This window comes from Pollicipes pollicipes, unplaced genomic scaffold (assembly GCF_011947565.3).
Source record: "Pollicipes pollicipes isolate AB1234 unplaced genomic scaffold, Ppol_2.1 Scaffold_6686;HRSCAF=7923_pilon_pilon_pilon, whole genome shotgun sequence".
NCBI classification, from domain to species: Eukaryota; Metazoa; Arthropoda; class Thecostraca; order Pollicipedomorpha; family Pollicipedidae; genus Pollicipes; species Pollicipes pollicipes.
The window spans coordinates 28046099-28066361 of NW_023596921.1; the positions used below are offsets into that span (position 1 = coordinate 28046099).

The 20263-nt window shown below is 49.9% G+C and overlaps 1 protein-coding gene across 1 annotated transcript in view; it reads right to left on the bottom strand.

The window, feature by feature from the left end:
* The window catches only part of LOC119108149 (A disintegrin and metalloproteinase with thrombospondin motifs adt-2), a gene marked incomplete at its 3' end in the record, with an annotated part of 40502 nt that overhangs the window by 3863 nt on the left and 16376 nt on the right, over nt 1–20263 (bottom strand). The window contains exons 3-9 of the mRNA XM_037231728.1: nt 19105–19255; nt 15620–15812; nt 12351–12424; nt 11722–11883; nt 10845–11047; nt 4249–4375; nt 2254–2447 (exon numbers count right to left, since the gene is read on the bottom strand). Coding sequence (XP_037087623.1) covers nt 2254–2447; nt 4249–4375; nt 10845–11047; nt 11722–11883; nt 12351–12424; nt 15620–15812; nt 19105–19255 — 1104 coding nt within the window. The remainder of the gene's footprint in view (nt 1–2253; nt 2448–4248; nt 4376–10844; nt 11048–11721; nt 11884–12350; nt 12425–15619; nt 15813–19104; nt 19256–20263) is intronic.

Genomic DNA, 20263 nt, shown 5'->3' on the forward strand with positions numbered 1-20263 from the left:
CTAAACGACAGGATCCAAACATCTAAATGAACCTGCACAAATGTATCTGATCTCAGTAGAGTGTGTGTACTGATTAGTACTGATTGTGTGTACTGATTAGGTGTTATTGCTCAGCTCCGAATATTTAGTGCTGATTCTAAAGGTAAGTTCCATTTTATGCGGGAAAATCAGCGACTTGTACCTAAATGCTGCGAGAAATCCTTCATGCTAACTTTCAGGGCAATCATGGATTAGATTTGTAGACAATACAATCGGTTGGTACGTGACATAAACATGGTTTTTGGACATTTCGTTTGAAAGCGGTAGATCTCTCCAATGTCAATGAAGATTTAAGCAGATTCCGAAGAATTGTGGTGCAATGATTGATATGAGTGAGACAAAGACAGCAAGCAAATCCTGCACATCACAAGACAATCTTATCATCAAGGTTTTGACTCAAGGAGATTACGACTTGACCAAAAAAACTTTATTTCCTCTTAATTGTGTACCTTTTGCAGCCCTGCAAATAAACCGTATCTGGTCAAGAAGATGGCATGCACCTGCAGTTACAGTGCTGCAGCACAGCTCTTAAAAATTGTGTTACTTGTTGCTGAAAACTATTTAGAGCTACAATCCGAGATAGTAGCAATATCATATTGCAAAAGGATAACGGGTGGTCTGGGTCGGTCCTGGCCACTAACCCAGAACATTTTCACATGGTTCCAATGGAACTTATTCAGCCTGCCACCTCGATGGTGTTCATGCAGCTGCATTTTACTTGTCGCTGCATTTAAAGTCAGCGTGCATGCATGGGATCCCTTTGATCATGCGGTCGTGCGGTACATACTAATGTACAAAAAGTGGATTCGGTTAGTGCATGCAACCTGAGGTTACTCAGAATTCTGGCATTTTCTGAACCCTAACGGTCACATCCGGCAGGTTCTGGACTTATCAATGTGGCATTGCACATCAGGTTAACGAGAAAAAACGGAAGGCACCGTTTCGAAAAAATGTGGTTTTATAACTCACTGAGGTTATGCCTACATACTAACGTCCGCTAGAGCTAAACAGCTGGAATGCTGATTGTATTGAAGTTAATACTTCCGATGCTTATCAAGGCTTACAAAACAAATGTATCGCCAGAAGAAAACAACCAAGGCTGTGGGGTGGTGGATATCATTTTTGAAGCTAGGTGCCACCCATGGTGTATATTGACCCTCCTTTTTTAATTTTAGACGATGCTGCTTCAGGCTCTCGAAACACACTGATGTATTAAGCCCACTGTACACACGATGCAACATGAAAGCATATAAAGCGTGACATGGAAACCTAGATGTGGAAGTCGTTCTTGCCCGACGATGAGACAAGAAGCACATTCAGCCGCGTCGACGCGGAATGTGCCGAACTGCCTCCGCGTCAAGCCTTGAAATAAAGGTTTTAATGGCGCGAACCTTGTGGTCAATTTGGAGTGCGCGTTCTTTGAAGAGCTTTGTGGCCTGGTCAGCGGCTTTCGGGAACCGATAGATCACACTCTCGCAAATGGCGGTAATTTCTTTTGCAGCGCGCGGCGGCTGAGCCGGAATTTCGCCAGCCTCGCGTCGACACCAGCTCTGCAGCAATGACCGAAGGCATTTGGAAAACTGAACTGATTAACCGCCGTTCACAGTTATTCTTGTAAGTCCCATTCTCAGCAACTTTTCCCGTAGAGAGTACATTTTCAATCACAAGTGCAGTCTTTTGCAAAAGCCCACTAATCTCATAAGAGTTGATTAACGCTAATCACGTTAAGCAATTTTGTATGTAAGGTACGACACGATGTGATATGGCATTTGCCAGTGGGGTGTGGTGTGGCGGATAAACAGGATATTAACCAAACTTGCCACATAAGTCGAAGACCCCGCGCAGAAGTCTATAGGGCTTCATTGTCCAATGCATCGAAAATGCTCAACGCGTACAGCAGGTCCTGCAGTGTTCTGCATGCTCACAGCAAGCCGGGATCCATACAATCCTGATTTGTTCCGCAGCGTGCAGTACGCTCCCGGGGTAACATCGCTTAATACCGCACGTTTCAAAGGTGAGATGCAGTAACCAAACTAAACGTGCACATGGATGAGCAATAACAGCTGTGATCATCTTGCAGTGTCCGCTACACTTACGGCACGCTGCGCCACTCCGTTATACTCACGGTATGCTGCGCGGTATTCCCCACACTCGCGGCATTCTGCGCAGTGTCCGCCACACTTACGGCATTCCGCGCCGGCCCGCTGTACTCACGGCATGTTGCGCAGTGTCTGCCGGCTGCAGGCGGACCAGGTGGTCTCGCCCTTGGTGCCGCGGCTCGGTGACATGATGTAGCCGTTGGCGGGGCACGCGTTGCGCTGCGAGTCGTGGAACATGCCCAGGTTGTGGCCCATCTCGTGCGCCATGATATAGGCAGCGGTGAAGCCGGCTGACGGGTACGGCTTGCCCTGCGGGGAGCCACGTGAGCTAACGTGAGCGCGACCAGACGGGTGGCTTTCTCACACAGGGTGGCGCAGGAGTCAGCTGGGGCTAAACGCTCCGCCATCTCACGTGACAGCAGACGTGACGAGGGCAGGATGATCAAATTGCGGTCATTAGTCGCTCTCCGCCAGCCGCGTTTTTTATGGCGCGATGCGTTTATCCGCTTACTGATGTCGTTTTGATCACGGAACTGCCTTTTTTGGTTTTCTTTGAAACCCACCTGCAGTATGCTGTGGCGACGTGCGCTTAATCTGAACGGTTGGCGATAAATGGAACCGGATTTTTGATTCTTGGTATCTGGATGAGGCCATTGCTTTGCATGCATATATGCTTTCGAAGTTGTGCCGGATCTGTCTAGTCATGCCTTTCCGCACTGACTGCCAGCTCTGCTTAGTCTAACGGGTGCAAAAAAGTACTGGGAGTTGCAGATGTCGCTGAAGGTTGGCTGAGGTTATCATAATGGTTTGGATTACTGTTCGAACTTCGCTTGGTTTGTTAAAGATGCTGCTGATTAATAGCGCTAACAAATGCACTTAAAACAATAACTGCGTTTAAAACAAAACAAAACGGTATTCGAACTAGTTAGCACATTAACTGCACTCAAAACAAACACAAAGCCGTATTTCGAGCTTGAGCGAGCAGAGTCGGGTTGTATGACGTGGTGGCGACCGTGGTATGGCAGGTGTGGAAGCGGCCACACCAGCTGCGGTGGCAATTGTGGGCAAAGGACCCATGCCCCAGAAGGCCACAGTTTCATGACTTTTCTGGATAGTTTAACGTGAACTCTTCCGCGATGAGTGGAAATAATCGTCGTCACATCCGTTTCGATTTCAGCACACCAGATTTTCTAAGCATTATCCGCCCTTGGTGATGCGTTGGCTATAACTGTCCGTGTGAATATTTTTGCTGCACCTCTTGAGGTCAGTAAAACGTTTACCTATGAAAAGCCTGGAGCCAAAGATCGTAAAGTGGAAATCAATTTCCTCTCCATGAAATCACATTTCTTTTTCACATAACCGTCCTCAAGCACCATGTCTGCATTCCTTGCAAGCACAAATACATCTCCTTTACAAGCCCTGCCCTGCTTTCCTGTGAGCATTGCTTTTCACTCATGCGCCCGCTAACTGCAGCTGCAAACGTCCCTTTCCGACGTCGTGAACACTTAGAGAGCTATGGCGCGGCCCCACGTCGCTGGATCAAGCAATCATTGAGACAATCTGGCTGATGCATCTGCAAAACTTTTACCGTCTTACGGCGCGTAAGCGGTACCATGTCAAGCCAACAGGTATGCACTGCGACACCGTTTCTGAACTCCGACATCGAGTTCAAGGACAAAGGCAGAGTCGCAAATACGAGGTGAGGTTTATAACACGTGTGTTTACCATGCACGGCGTGACACGAGAACAGGTCATCCGAAGTTAACTGATGCACATTGGCCGGAGTTTTGATAAAAGGTGCACACTTAAAGCCCAACTTGCCCCATTTTCTCACGAATGACTCGAAGATTAACACTGGGCTGCCGCTAATTAAATTGTTTGCGTTTTAATCAGCTGGTTGGCAGCGGCACAATAGTGTCAAGGACACCAGCTGGCATCACCAACTAGACAAGACGAATCCACAGGCCTTTAATGGCAATTATATAATGACAGCATGGCAACGATGTCGTTAATGATTCTTGGAATCCTGGCAAGGCGCTTCCACAGCCCACAAACGTGGAAGATGTGGAAGATCTGGTCGTTGGCAAAGAAGACCTGGGCATTGACTGACCTGATCGTTGGTGGTGCCCAGTTCACCAATAACGCACGAGTACTTGGGCGAGCAGACGCCGCCGATCACCGCCAGGCCCATGGTTACCGGAGAGCGACGGCTACCCACCATCTCGAAAAAGTTAAGCCTGAAACGACGGTCACGCCACGTCACGCCGCGCCACGCCACGTCACAACACGTCACGACACGTTACACACAGTTGCACTGCTTTTATAGGGATGGTCAATCGTTAATCCATTGCTGCCAGATGGCTCCTCGTGAAGCCCCCCCCCCCCCCCCCGCCAGTGGTAACAGTAGATATTGCTTAAGATATTGGAAACTCTTGTTACGGTAAATACGAAAACTCTGGAAATTATTAGACAATCACACGATACTTTTACAAATGATTGCTTCTTTATTGAAACGATCATTGAAGCATTTATGGTACGTAAGTGCCGCTAACCATGAGAACATAGCACACGCAACAATTTGTTTGAGGATTTTCCTAACGCATCTTGCAGTGCGCGAAACATGTCTCCTGAACTTCCGGAAACGTATGTCAGCTATTTTCAAAGTCTCGTGCTCTTAAGCATACCCCATTACGCCCCGATATTCCTTATCCAGTCAAGCTCGTAAGCCCATTCTGCATAACACCAGTGGGCTTCACCTCACGTGATGGCCATTAGACCTGACCCACATTGACAGAGCTTTGCATTATACATATATGCCCAAAACACATAAAGATAGAAAAATGCCATTGCGCTTCCAATTCAACAAGGACACGCTTGGGTAAGTTGCATTTCACTACGAGACATGGTTTCAAAAGCTGTAAAGCTGCAAAATTGAGATCATCGGAATAAATGGACCTTTGATGCAGCATAATGGGGTCAATTAGAAGCATGCATTAAAGACATAATACGTGTTTTACCGATCGCGAGAACTTGTAGAGAACGATCCACTCTTTTAATTTGGAATCTTTTAATTTTATTTGGCAGAGGAGAGTCACATAGACCTTTGTCCTCTGTTAAAGCGCATTATGGAAAAGGCCAATCAGGATGAGGTTTAATATGCAGGCAGTCTTTCACAACACGGGCCATGGATGGCTGGCAAGTATGATGGGTGTCAGGTCCAGTACAGTAGCCAGGCTTTAACTGCAGGGTCAAGTTACGATCTTGCTTTCCCTAATCAAACCACGATTTTAGACCATATTCAACAGTTTCCTCACAGCTACGCTGCTCTCCTGCTTTCTTGAAATCCCCCACACTTATTAACTGTTCCCGTGTTTATACAAAACTATCAAATACTTTGCAAGGATGCCTTGTTCTCGTTGCACTTGCTAAACGCAGCCTGTTGCATGACCCCGGATCCCGAGCAGCCGAAGCAAGCCAAACCAGTCCACTGGGCACATTTCCCTACGACCTGCTTACCAGCCAGGACTGCAGAGGGCGTGTCCGTCGGGTGGCTGTCGTCGAGAGTCGCATGCACAGACATTTCCCTACGACCTGCTTACCAGTCAGGACTGCAGAGGGCGTGTCCGTCGGGTGTCTGTCGTCGATAGCTGCATGCACAGACATGATACGTGGAGGCGGTCAGGAGGCCTTCGCAGATCCAAACCACGTATTGTGCACCACCGTAGTTTTAATTTATTCAACCAAGTAGAGCCCAGCCCACCACGAATCCCATACTTTCGGACTGAGAACCTACGCCTGCCGGTGTGCACAGCAAACAATCTTTTCTTGGGCTACGCATGTTATGATGCTGGCTGGAAGCCAGCTCTCGTCTGAGATGCAGACGTTGGTCAGAGGCATAGAACCACCGGCACGAAAATTTGCGAAGCACAAATCTTTGGTTTTTACTGGCTGCCTTTTCTTACACCTCTTCTCACACGTTTTTCCCGCACCGTTGTGGCAGAGAATAAACAGTAATAAACTAAATAGCTCGGGCAGGACACGTCTCAACAACAAAAACAACAAATGTTGAGCTTTTTGTCACAAAAGGACTGTTTAGTCATCTGTTTAGATGTTACCATGTAACAAAAACTGCATGTGATTTGATGCATTATATTGGGCCCTTCTGTACGTGTTTTGTACAATTCCCATGATTTAGCGTATTGCATTCCCCCAGTAAAATATCAGATCTGCTATCTTATTCGACTGTCGTTCTGAAGATTTAAGGGTAACTTTAAGCTTTTTACTCCACAATTTCATAGTTTCGTACCGTAATAGCATCTTTGTAGGCTCATCGCATTTGGTTCCAAATAACCCTGATAAACATGTTATGTGACTGCAATTATCAAAATGAACACAAGGAACTGAAACTATTACCGTCGGCCGCTCCATGTGTTTACAGGGTCGGAGAGTACGACCCATGCCACCCTCCAGCTTTACCACTGGCCAGGGCGTTGGCTCGACCTGGTGCTATGCCAAGCTTCCAAGGCTAAAAAGTTCCGTGGACCGTGAGACACGTCGAAATCTGTTCTCCATCACTCCGTACGCTCACTAGATTTCAGAGAAGGAAACGCCATTTTCCTGCAACGTGAGTGTCTGCACATAACTGATCATTGTGCCGTTCGGGAAACGCCTAACCGTGACCGCTACCACGTTTCGTTCTCGATCAGTCTGGAATGGTGTCATGTTTGATAGGATGCCCATCTATGAAGTGTGCGCACCTCTTGAGTGGTTTCACGGCACGGCATGGAATGGTGTCATGTTCGATAGGGTGCCCATCTATGAAGTGTGCGCGCCTCTTGAGTGGTTTCACGGCACGGCATGGAATGGTGTCATGTTTGATAGGGTGCCCATCTATGAAGTGTGCGCACCTCTTGAGTGGTTTCACGGCACGGCATGGAATGGTGTCATGTTTGATAGGGTGCCCATCTATGAAGTGTGCGCGCCTCTTGAGTGGTTTCACGGCACGGCATGGAATGGTGTTATGTTTGATAGGGTGCCCATCTATGAAGCGTGCGCACCTCTTGAGTGGTTTCACGGCACGGCATGGAATGGTGTTATGTTTGATAGGGTGCCCATCTATGAAGCGTGCGCACATCTTGAGTGGTTTCACGGCACGGCATGGAATGGTGTCATGTTTGATAGGGTGCCCATCTATGAAGTGTGCGCGCCTCTTGAGTGGTTTCACGGCACGGCATGGAATGGTGTTATGTTTGATAGGGTGCCCATCTATGAAGTGTGCAGCACCTCTTGAGTGGTTTCACGGCGCGGCATACGCACCAGCGCCATCTCCGCTGTAGCGAAGCCAGCTCATATGACTACCCGTTCGGAATTATGGCCCGAACAGGCAGAGGCTCAGGAACAGACAACGATGGGAGTGACGCGGACAGGTTTCTCAGTACCCTGGCTTAATTTTCAACCGGACCTGCAAGAATCCCTCGGTGATGACCAAACAACAAGGTAAACACACGTGAGCTCCTAACCATGCTCGGCGTCTACGGCGATTGCCGTCTGGGTTGAGGCTAGCAAGGTTTGCATTCGTGTTGAGATATGCCACTTGGGTGGAGCGGCAGAGAAGGTGGGGCGGGAATGGTTCGTGGGAGGAGGGAGGCTCATCCCTGGGGGCAGGTGTTGAGGTTCGTATCTCTTTGGAAGGGCTTCGGATCGCGACACCTGCTTCGGCCTTGCGTTATTTGAAGGAACACATTGCTAAAAAAGACAAGCATCTAGAACAACGATTAGCACCCTCCGATGACATGCATGAAACTCCGGTTGCAGAGGATAGGCGCCGTGCAGGATGGGTGATGGCTTTTTCGGAGGGGAACTGGCTGTTGGGTGTTGAGAGACACGTGTACAGGTGTGCGACACCAGGATGTAACACCAAGAGGTAACACCAGGAGGTGATACAAGGAGAAGACGCGTGGGCGGTGAACGTGGTTCGCAAAAAGGCTCCTGAGAAGGGAGAGGACGGCAGGAGAAAGACGTGACTCGAGGGAGGGGAAGACGGTTCGAAGAAAGGACGGCGGTTTGCGGGATGGAGCATCGTGGCAATGGGCAATAGTCTGTAGCAGAAAGCACTGACTCACGGAAGAAAAAAAGGTGGCTCGGGTGAGAGGAAGGTAAGTATATTGTGAAAAGAAAAAGGGGCATCGGTTGTCAAAAATTGACACATTGGACTGCCAAAACAATGGAAATGTGTACAAAAGAATACAGCGCATCGTGAGCGGAAATACAGTCGGATTCAAGAAATAGACAGCATCTCACACGCCTTTCCTCGACAGCTGAAAGCATGACTGGCGACAGGTGATAATGCATCCGAGCAGGAAAGCCCTGCCACATTGACTGTCTTCAAGGAATTAAAGGCTTGCACCTGCGATATCCTTACTGATCTGATCGCTCTCCTGGAAGAGGAAGCAAGCAAAGCTAATCCGCTGTGTTGATACGAGGTTACTTCGATAGATGTGTACTTCTAGTATGGTACTAGCTACTGTGTGCAAGCCGCTTTTCGTGATACAATTAGTATTTCAGCAGTAAGCATCTTGGATCATAATCGGATTGGTCTGCATTGAAACCCACTGACGCGAATAGCTACAACGCAGCATCCGTGTGATCATCCAGGTGTTCCAGATCCTACATAGACACAGGGAGGATAAACACGTAAGCTAGCAAGCGTCGCGGGCAAGAGAAACGATGCACTGTTTCTTCGGCTTCAGTCAGAGGTTTCGCCGCGATGTTCATCAGGGATCATCAGTCACATGCTAATACAGCGCCGTCTTTCAGGACGTAACGCTTAGCCTACAGGGCATCTTATATCATAGCGAATACCTATCATTGAACACTAGTCAGATCGCATATCGGATATGATCGCGATAAGGTAGGACGGTAGTGGTCGCAGAACCAAATACACATATGATGATCATAACTGGCATGGATGAAACTGTTTTCGTATGGTAAAGGGCGACAAAATATGTATGTTTAGCCTGAGCTCTCTGACTAACCAGTTTACATCGCGTTTCTCCCACTCTGGCCCTAGGTCCCTGACGATCCGTAGAAGCAAAGTCCCTCCCTCTCCGCTCTAGACCTCTGACTGATCCCGGAGATAGGGTCACTCTCACTCCGCTCTAGACCTCTGACTGATCCGGGAGATAGGGCCCCTCTCACTCCACCCCGTACCTCTGACTGGCCCGGAGAGGTAGAGTCCCTTCCACTCCGCTCCAGAACTCTGACTGATCCCGGAGATAGGGTCCCTCTCACTCCACCCCGTACCTCTGACTGGCCCGGAGAGGTAGAGTCCCTTCCACTCCGCTCCAGAACTCTGACTGATCCCGGAGATAGGGTCCCTCTCACTCCACCCCAAACCACTCACTGACCCGGAGAGGTAGAGTCACTCCCACTCTGCTCCAGATATCTGAATGACCCGGAGAAGTCGGGTCCGTCCCTCTCTGCTGCTCACCTCTAGCTGACCCGGGAGGTAGAGGAACTTCCACTTCGTTTCAGACTTACCGGAGAGGTAGGGTTCCTCGCACTCTGCTCCAGTCCTCTGACTGACCCGGATAAGCGGGGGTCCGTCCCGCTCTGCTGCTCACCTCTAACTGACCCGGGAGGTAGAGTCACTCCCACTCTGCGCCGGACCTATGACTGACCCGGATAAGCGGGGTCCGTCCCGCTCTGCTGCTCACCTCTAACTGACCCGGGAGGTAGAGTCACTCCCACTCTGCGCCGGACCTCTGACTGACCCGGGAGGTAGAGTCTCTTCCACTCTGCTCCAGACCTCTGACTGACCCGGATAAGCGGGGTCCGTCCCGCTCTGCTGCTCACCTCTAACTGACCCGGGAGGTAGAGTCACTCCCACTCTGCGCCGGACCTATGACTGACCCGGATAAGCGGGGTCCGTCCCGCTCTGCTGCTCACCTCTAACTGACCCGGGAGGTAGAGTCACTCCCACTCTGCGCCGGACCTCTGACTGACCCGGGAGGTAGAGTCTCTTCCACTCTGCTCCAGACCTCTGACTGACCCGGATAAGCGGGGTCCGTCCCGCTCTGCTGCTCACCTCTAACTGACCCGGGAGGTAGAGTCACTCCCACTCTGCTCCAGACCTATGACTGACCCGGAGAGGAAAAATCATTCCCACTCCGTTCCAGACCTCTGAAGGACCCGCGGACTTTAAGTCCCGCCCACTACGCTCCAGACCTCTGACTGACCTGGAGAAGTGGGGTCCGTCCCGCTCTGCTGCTCACCTCTGGCTGACCCGGGAGGTAGAGTCACTCCCACTTCGTTTCAGACCTCTGACTAACCCGGAGAGGTAGGGTTCCTCGCACTCTGCTCCAGACCTCTGACTGACCCGGAGAGGTAGGGTTCCTCGCACTCTGCTCCAGACCTCTGACTGACCCGGAGAGGTAGGGTTCCTCGCACTCTGCTCCAGACCTCTGACTGACCCGGAAAGGTAGGGTTCCTCGCACTCTGCTCCAGACCTCTGACTGACCCGGAGAGGTAGGGTTCCTCGCACTCTGCTCCAGACCTCTGACTGACCCGGAGAGGTAGGGTTCCTCGCACTCTGCTCCAGACCTCTGACTAACCCGGAGAGGTAGGGTTCCTCGCACTCTGCTCCAGACCTCTGACTGACCCGGAGAGGTAGGGTTCCTCGCACTCTGCTCCAGACCTCTGACTGACCCGGAGAGGTAAAGTCCCATGTCCCAGCTATTGCGTCCGGCAGCCTTCTCGTTGGTGCGGGCGTTGTAGCGGCAGAAGGAGGTGAGCAGTTGGGACCTCTCGCCGTCATAATGGCTCATCTGCTGCGTCTCCATGATTTCCAGGTAGTTGATGCTGATGTCCACCTTTGTGCCAAGGCTGGGCAAATAGTATAGCGCCTGGATCTGAAAGGGCACGATGTTAGCGGACGAAAACGTGGTCAGGACATAAAACGTTACGCACATTATGATAGGCAGCGACTTATGAGTGGACCAAATTTCTCGTCCAGAGACAAATTCTGGTATCAGGTAAAAATATGTCCATGTGAGGAAGCAGATATTCATAAGTCACCATTGTTGGGTAATTATCAACTGCGGAACAAATGTATCGACATCTGATTATAAATTCTGGATGGCAAGTACCTCAATCTTCTAAACTGAGTTTTCCGCCGAACTGCTCTCAGAGTCTACGTGGCCATGACAAACATCATCTCTAAAAATGACACCGTTAGGTGCCTCCCCGGCATTTAACTTGTATCGGCTGCCTAATGTCACCGATGTCTCGGGATTTCCAGGACACGTCTCTCCTGACCGCAAGCTCCTAGCAAACGCAGGCTGGAGCCTAACGGGCAGCAGCTGCGGCTGTCCCGGCATGCCGCGGGCGGGCCCACGTCGGGGGAGATCAGATCAAATCACACCACTGAGACTGTATGGCTGGCGCCACCGACTCTCGAAAGGCTTAAAATACCAGCCAAGGCCATCACACCGCCCAATAATCCCCTTCACCCCCGTTACCTGCCCCCCCCCCCCCCGCCCGCGCACCGACTTTCAGCTGGCACCGAATTCCACAACTCGCTCACTTGGTTGATGAAGCCCAGAATAAAGTCGATGAATTCGTTGAGGTCATTGTCGAAGAAGGGCAGGAAGATCTCTCGGGCAGCCTTGTCCACAAAGAGGCCGAGCTCTATCATGCGTCGGCCCCTGACCGTCGGGGTGCGGTCCTCGCCCAGCTCCACGGGCGCCTGCCAACGTCACCGAGCTGGGTCAAGGGAACGAGGGGGACGAGCTGGGAGGGAAACACTGATCCCATGGCGGCTTGCGGTTGGAATGAGAAGTAATGGCAAAACCTCAGTTGTGAGCTTAAGAGGAGCGCGATTTAGACAACCAAAACCGAACAGGATTGCGCGCTACTGCCATCACATAACATCGCTTTAACATCGCTCGCTCATTGCGGTACAATGGAGCGATGACGGTTCTGCCAAGAACATATTGATTGTTAAAACAAGTAACAGCGATGATGTGCACACGATTATGATCCGTGAAATCTAATTAACATAAGCTAGCCTTTCCAAGGCTGTAATATCCACTGATAACAAAACTTAACGACACAGTGATGTGATTATGCTTTGCCGTTACGTATGCAGGTTCAAGAAAGTATGCTCTACAACTCACAGACACAAATGCCCAAGAGGTGCTGGGAATGACTTACAACTTTTATCTTCAGGGCATCTCCTACATCCAAAAAGTCATCGTTGATGTTGAATTCGTCTGGACTTATCTCATCTGAAATTCAAAGTGTACCGTTGCATTTGGCTCCTTCCACACAAATCTATATCACAATACCGACACAATAAAGGTAATAACAATATAATAATAATCTTATAACAAAGGTGCTTGAAATAAGCCCTAGCGACGCATAGCATGTTACAGCAATGGAATAGTGGTTTGATTTAGGAGCTACACGTGTGTTGATACATGGTTTATGTTTAGTTTACTAGGAACTGTGTATATGCCAGAAATCCGGCCTGAAAGATTCGCCAAAATCTGGAAATCGGATTACAACTCTCTAGAACAAAGGAGGGAACTCCGTCCTATTCATCAAAGACCTGGAAAAGATTGTATCACACGAATAGCAAATTATCCCAAATCATAGTGGCGTAAAGAAGTTGAGCACATTGTTTGGTGTGCTCATATGTGGCCTCGTTAAAGGGATTGACGGAGTTTGTTCCTGCCATGAAGTGGAGCGTTAAGCATTTAATTCAGCTCTAAACAAGCCGGAGGACTATCAGAACGACGCCACTGCTCATAATATCCACTGTCTTGGTAATCATTGGTGTAAGACCGTAGATAGTCCTCAATACTTGTCAAAAGAAATGAATACCCAATGAAGGCTATTTTCCAATATTGCAATGGGAACCTCTCAATTTCTTCACCGGTTTAAGAGTAAATCAAACATTTTACTTGCCTAACAGGCTAATGCTATGACATTGCCGCTCAGCAATATGATCATATGAAATCTCTTACATCTGTGTCCGAGATTCCATGAATTCCTTTCTTAACGCGAGGTATCTTAGAGTTGCCACGCTGTGTCAGCTGATTCTGCAGAAAGCACACTGTGACGTTTCCGAGCATTTTGGAACTTTTGCGCGGGTGAAGCCATTTTCAGGAAACTTTCCGATGCCGTCGGAACTCTACCATCTTATCTGTCTGTTTCTGGAACCTTAACTTTATGGAAAACCTCTCACATATAGGGTAAGCGATAAATATGTCATGGATTAGTATCGAATTTAGCTTTAAGCGTCCAACTTTTAGCTATCAGCAAGGTTGACGAAGAACCTGATTAGCATGGCATGCGGCGTTCAGACGCCGCATTTGAAGCTGATACAGTCATGAGCGATAGACGGGAGGGACATGACGCTGCCGACGCAGTCATGTGCTGTGGACGGGACACATATGATGCAGTCGAGGCAGTCATGAGTGATATACGTGAGGGACATGGCACAGCCGACGTCATGTGTGATAGACGGGAGGGACAAGACGCACGTAGTCATGTGCTGTAGACAGGAGGGATGTGACGCAGCCGACGGAGTCATGTGCTATAGACGGGAGGGACATGAGGCGGCCGACACAGTCATGTGCTATTGACGGGACACATATGACGCAGCCGACGTAGTCATGTGCTATAGGCGGGAGGTATGTGACGCAGCCGACGGAGTCATGTGCTATAGACGGGAGGGACATGAGGCGGCCGACACAGTCATGTGCTATAGACGAGACACATATGACGCTGCCGACGCAGTCATGTGCTATGGACGGGACACATAAGATGCAGCCGAGGCAGTCGTGAGTGATATTCGGGAGGGACATGATGCAGCCAACGCAGTGATGTGTGATAGACGGGGGGGGGGGGGATTATGTGCTAAAGACGGGAGGATTAAAATGCAGCAGACGTAGTCATGTGCTGCAAGCGGTAGGGATATGACTGCCGACGCAGCTATGTGCTGTAGACGGGAGGGACATGATGTCCTAATTTCAAAAATGTGAACGATCATGTGCCATGTGACCACATTGACGTCACAGGTTCAGGTCCTCTCTCATCCACGTGCGTACATGGGGAGTATTGTATTTGCATTTGCGTCTTTGTACGTACTGCCTTTGTGCATGCATATCGTATGAAGGTAAGATTTTCAGCATGGCTGACCTGCTAGCTCTCATCCGAGATCCCGCCCACGCCACCGGGAATAAGAAGCGGTTCATAAAGCGATCCACTGATAAATCCCTGACCGCACGAATCGCTGCGGGCACAGGCTGCTGCATTGTTTTGGATCGGATAGCAGGTCTGCGGCTCGGATACGATCCCGAGCGTGGGAACTGACGGATCCCCTGTCGCCACTCAGTGGTGCTGAGAAAGCTATGTGGCACTGAACTGGGGCTGCAGAAGCCAAGGGGTTCCTGTACGATCGCTGAAAGCTGAGGAAAGCCAAGTGCCGCTAGTTTCTACAAATGCGATTCGTTGTCTGATAACGGCGTTCTGCAAATAAAATCTTGTTGCGCCCGCTGAGAATAATGCTCTGGTGGGATGTAAGCAATCTGTAAGTGGGAAGTAAACTTACAGCCATTTTGCAGTGCGTTTATTTTCTATGTTGACGCAGAATTTCGAACAAATTTTGTCGGATATTCAACAATTGCTGTGCGCTACAGCCTCGTACTAGAGTGATTTCACCTACCAGGCATTGATGTCATACAGATATCAAACATCAAATTCAAAGAAAGCTGTGATATGTACCCCATTTGCATGGTATGTTTCCTTCAGCCGTGCCCTGCCCACGCCGATGTATTTCAACAGGGTCTGTGGTCTTCGGTATGAATCCAGCGGGAGGCTAGCGCACTTTCATGCGCCAACCTTACGGCAGTGTACTGAACCTTAACATTACGGTGCTTAGGGAAAACAAAAGTCTGAAGGTGGCCATAGGCCCGTTATTCTTTGTTTGTGAGGGTGATGAGTTTCTTTCAAGTTACACATATTTCCCCATTGTAATTAAACAAATGAAGTGACAAAAGTTTTTAGGTAGTTTCATGTCATTTTAGGCGGACAAAGTTTGTTGCTGCTATTGCTGCTATTGTTGCTAAAGTTTATGCAAATGAAGCTGCTGTTGTTGCTGCTACGTAAAGCTGGTTATCGGCTTTGCTTCTTCTGGCTCATTTTATCTTTGATATATGACACGCCGGTGAAGAGCGGAGAGTAATGTAAAGACGACATAAATGAAAGAGTGAGAATCGAACCAGGAACGGAAGAGTGAGGCTGACAAAACAAGAGCGCAGAACGAACGGGTGCGGAGAAACAAGCCGTGGGGAACAGCGTGATAGGATAAAAGATGATCCGGATCTGAAGGACAACGGGAAACGAAAGACGTATGAAAAAGAACGACACGGCCACAGCACATGGACCCAGTGGCCACCCAACCCATCGATACTCACGCGGAAAGAGGAAGTCGTTGCCGATGTCGATGCTCTGCACGAAGGAATCGACATCGGCGGCCGTCGAGCGGCGCGCCAGGTGCGGGAAGCCGGCTGACGTGGAGCGCTTGGTGTGCGTGTGCACCAGGTGCTTCAGTCGCGGCGTGAGCGGCGCGATGTCGAGCAGCATGTCACCGTCGGACACGAACCCGCGCTGAAATAACAGAGCCAAGCTCCACTCACGGCTCCCATGCCGCCAGCTGAAGGTATGCGCGTTTCACTCTGGCTTCACAACAGCCGTGGGTGGTATACGTCAGCATGCCGTGTCTATAAGTACATAGGCAAATTAACGGCCATATAGGGGACTCCACCACGGGTCACAAGTTGGAGGGGGGAATAAATATTTTTCAGACTTTTCTCTCCACACTCTGACCGTCACGGGTGGATGAAGAATCACACTTTCTGATCGCATTTGTGCTTTCCTGTGAATACAGACCTCTCTAAAATGAACGAAAGAAAAACTTCATCTCATTCTGAGAGGCGTCCATGATCAAATCCGGAGGAACCACCAGTGAAATTTCCGGTGTTGCAATCTCCAACAATACCGAACCGCTTTTGCTAGCGACTAACACCAACTGAAAGCTAGGGCTGCTGGCTCGGGAAGTTCTGATGCATCTTACCAAAATGCATCACGTTCGACGAATGTGAGTGCCATCAATGTCCAGGGCAATCGTTTAAAACCACATCGAAGTATCGCAAAAGTATGTGGTATATAGAGAGCTTGCAGAACGGCTGATGAATACGCAGAAGACGTTGAAATGTACATGTTTATAAGACCGCCACATACTTAGTTAAAGCTAAACCGAAATTGTTTAGGCTTAATTGAGTTTTAGCCACGGCTCTGGATGAGCCATTGCAGGAATCACCCCTGCTCACGCGACCGTGTATTGGTGCAGTGCCGGTACCGACGCCAGCGAAAGTGCGTGCGGCTAGCGGAACAGGGGAGACTGCATGCCGAGGAGATTAAAGCAAGGCCGCGTGCGGTGGCGGATTAAAGTACGTGTGCACCCGTAATGCTGCATACTTCCTACGGCACCTAGTAACCAGCGGCCGGACGGCAGTAATTCACGTTTGAGAACGTGACATTGAGGCTTTCGTTGAAGCATTACTGAAGCGCTATAATGTATGTGGGCTCGTGTTCATAGCACTTAGCATGCACCAGGGCGACATTTGATCAAAAACTAAAACTGAAATCTACAGCTTATAGCCAGGCACTGGGCACGCTGGTATGGATTCAGACATTGAGGCTGTGCTTTATGCTGAAATAGATGGGGATTGTCGCCATCGCAGCTGTTTTGTCATACCGTAATTGATTTACTTGTACGCATTCAGCCTTTTGTATTTCTGTTACAAGCTAAACCATTTCATTTTCGTTTTTAAGCGTGGTGATACAACACACCATGCAATTGCAATTAGATGTTCATCCATTCACGCTAGCATAAGATATTCGGGGCCAATCGCAAGTGAGTGTCGTAGCTATGGTTACGGAGGCACGCCCTTGCAGATGACTTCAAGAGCAGGTATGACAAACGATAGTGACTGTTGCCATCCTGAAACCTACCAGTGCTGGGTACTTAGGACGGAATCACCATCAGGAGCAGTCATGCCACGTGCATTATCATGATATTTATGCGTACATTAGCGATATTCAGCGAGCTTTCAACGATACCTCGTACACTGTCAATGCTTTTTTTCTAACGTGAATATAAACAATCCAATGCAAAAAAGCTACTCGTTTGTGTTATTTTGCAATGCAAAAGTGTGGCACAATGGCTTGTGTTCTAAAAATGAATGGCACCTGCAAAACGAAGCATAGACCGATTTGCATAATCCGATAATGTTCTTTAAGCTGTGCACATGTCATCCATTTCCTCCAATCACTTTTACAGTTAATTTCCTGCTATAAACATCCATGTTTCAAAACAAGCGGCTTGTTTGACTTCAATCCCTCCGTCAAGCCGGGATAGTCATGCCTAAGTATCCGTCCTTTATTTGCCGAAGGTCACATTAGCTAGGTCTGGTACAGTTGAGCATGATTGTATGCAAAGTATGTTTATTTGCCAGCGAGTCGAGACATGACGGCTGACGGCTGACGTGATGGCCCACCGGAGCGAGCCCTTCGACAGAAGACAAAACACGAAGGCTGCAATGTTCCAGGTGTGTGCAAACAGTTTTCGTCAGCAGAAACGTCTGCTCGTCCTAGTAAAAAGCGAGCACACATTTTGTTGGACCCGATTCCTTTAAGGAACGGCTTGAGTTGAAAATCGTAACCACAGGACGATTAAAAACAAGCAATAGGCCGACGCATGCCTCGCTGCAATGCATTCTAACTGTCTTAAATCTCGTGTCCTGCCGAACGTCTTGTCAGCTACGTCACAGGTTGTCCTCGCAGCATTTACCTTTGTGACGAAGTGAGTGCAAATTGCATCCTCACTTAGCGCTCAGCAGCTCTTAAAGGCGGGTGGGTTTTTCTAGGCGGACATCTAAGCCTGAATATTGTATTTTAACTACCTAGGCATTGCAGAAATCAGAAGCATCCAAAGCCCATAAGTGACTAAGTATGTGCCCTCACATCAGCATTAATCACAGGCGCAATAACGCTGTACCTTCATTCGCGTCACCGTATCTTATAGTCACTTAGCCTTGAACAACGAAAAAAATAATTACAAGGGGTCGACAGTAATCAGTGATTCAGCTGCATTACACGAAGGGTTTGGCACGAAAGATTACCGCTCTATAGTGATAAAAGTAAACGCGGGTTGCAAAAAGCAGTCCGTATTACCACATCCATGAGCTCAGTGTGCGCCCAAGGATAGATCGCCGCAGCATGTTAACTATGCCGACTGACCGTGGAACGAGCTTGGATGTGGTCTTACGCAACCATTGCTGCAAGCGCGCTCGCGTAAGTCTGCGCGCTGGAATCACCTACATGACGGATTCAAGACTGACGGAAACATGGGCTCGGGAAAAACGCCCACGATCGGCACCTAAATGTTTTTACCTCCCCCTTCTCCCTACCGCCCCCAGCTGGGTTCATGATCAGCGTTTTGTGCGAGATTCCCATCGACATGTCCCACCTCTAGGCATTTCTACGCTGCCCCTCGATAACTTCCCTTCCTGCCCCCCCTCCATTCCTTCCTAATTCCTCCCTCCCCCTCCCATACATTCTCCCTTCCTGTCTCCCTCCCTCGGCCCTAACCCTACCACTCTCCCTTCGGTTCCTGCCCCTCCCTTACTTCCAGCCTGATCGGCTTCTCTGCTCCTCGATCCCCCCATTGCCCACGGCTTCTTTCTTGCTCCAAACATCTCCCTCCCACCTCCAGCTCGCAGCCTTTGCCGCTCATCCCGCCACAAACTCTCGCGCTGTCCTCCCCAGATCTCCGCCGTGCCCTCGTCGCGGTCGCCGCGGTCGGCCTCACCAGCTGGCCGTCTCGACACTTGCTGACGGCGGCGGTGAGGTTGCGGCCCGCGTGTAGGAAGTGGCAGTCGCCGCCGGCGCGCTCGTGCTCTCGGCTGACGTTGCCCGGCAGACGGCGCACGATACGGCTCACTTCGCTCAGCAGGTGACGGTTGCGCTCCAGGCGTAGGTTGTACGGCCTGTTGGACAGACGTGCCGGTGTGTCAGAGGGGGACGGGCACTGATGATCGGTTGGGCGTGAGGGGGCTTCGACTTCTTCGGCAGTTGGTTTCATCGTGTTCTGTGAGGTAAGGGCAGAGGCCATGGTGCTAACTACGTAAATAACGGAATGAGGATGGTGACCTGGTGCGGCTGCAGTCTGGAGCAGTCAGTACCACCAGCTTTCACTGTTCATTGTTCATTGATTGCTGATAAACCATGTTTATTGTTGCCAAATCTGATAGACAACCAGCGGTATCAGCACTGCCAAATCAAGTTGCATTCCCCTAGTACCGTATGGTTATTGGAAAGACCGCTCGGTGCCATGAGCATAAAAAGCGATGTTTTGGTCGATGTCAAGGTAATGTTTCTGCAGGCAAATGCATTTCCAATCAGGCTTCCATCAAGACCGGTGTCAGGGACTGACGCAAGGTTAACTGCTTGTGCGTAGTTTGGACCGGGGTAGAAATGATAACCTAAAAACTAGCCAATGAAGCGATTCCAATTTGTGAGCATTGATTGAGCGCATTTTTGTCTTGCAAATTGCGTGCTTCTCGCAGTCATGGCGTTGAGGCCCTGCACTGTGCAGGTAGCCCATCTCCGCCGCATTCCGACAGACTCTGGGAACGCCGATTACCGCAAGGGCCCCTGAATACCGCCACGACACCGCACCGCCGCGGCGAAAGCATCCGAAGCTACAGTGAGGTCATCACCGGGTTCATGAGGGGATAGGTTTGCGGCGCCGAAGGCCAGCACTCCCTCCCAGCCACCCGCCAGGGCCGGCTTATGTCCGGCAGAGTGAGTGCGACCCTGCTTCCCAGACGAAACGATACGGAAGGCTCACGACGGTGCATGCCAATGCAGCAGGCGGCGTGGCTTCGTCAGGGAGCGTTGTCGATCTATCACCAGGTTTTTACACGGCTGACGGCGGCTTCTGGGCAAGCTTGATGAGTGCCCAGTGCGCCTGGGGGCATTCGGTGACCTTAACG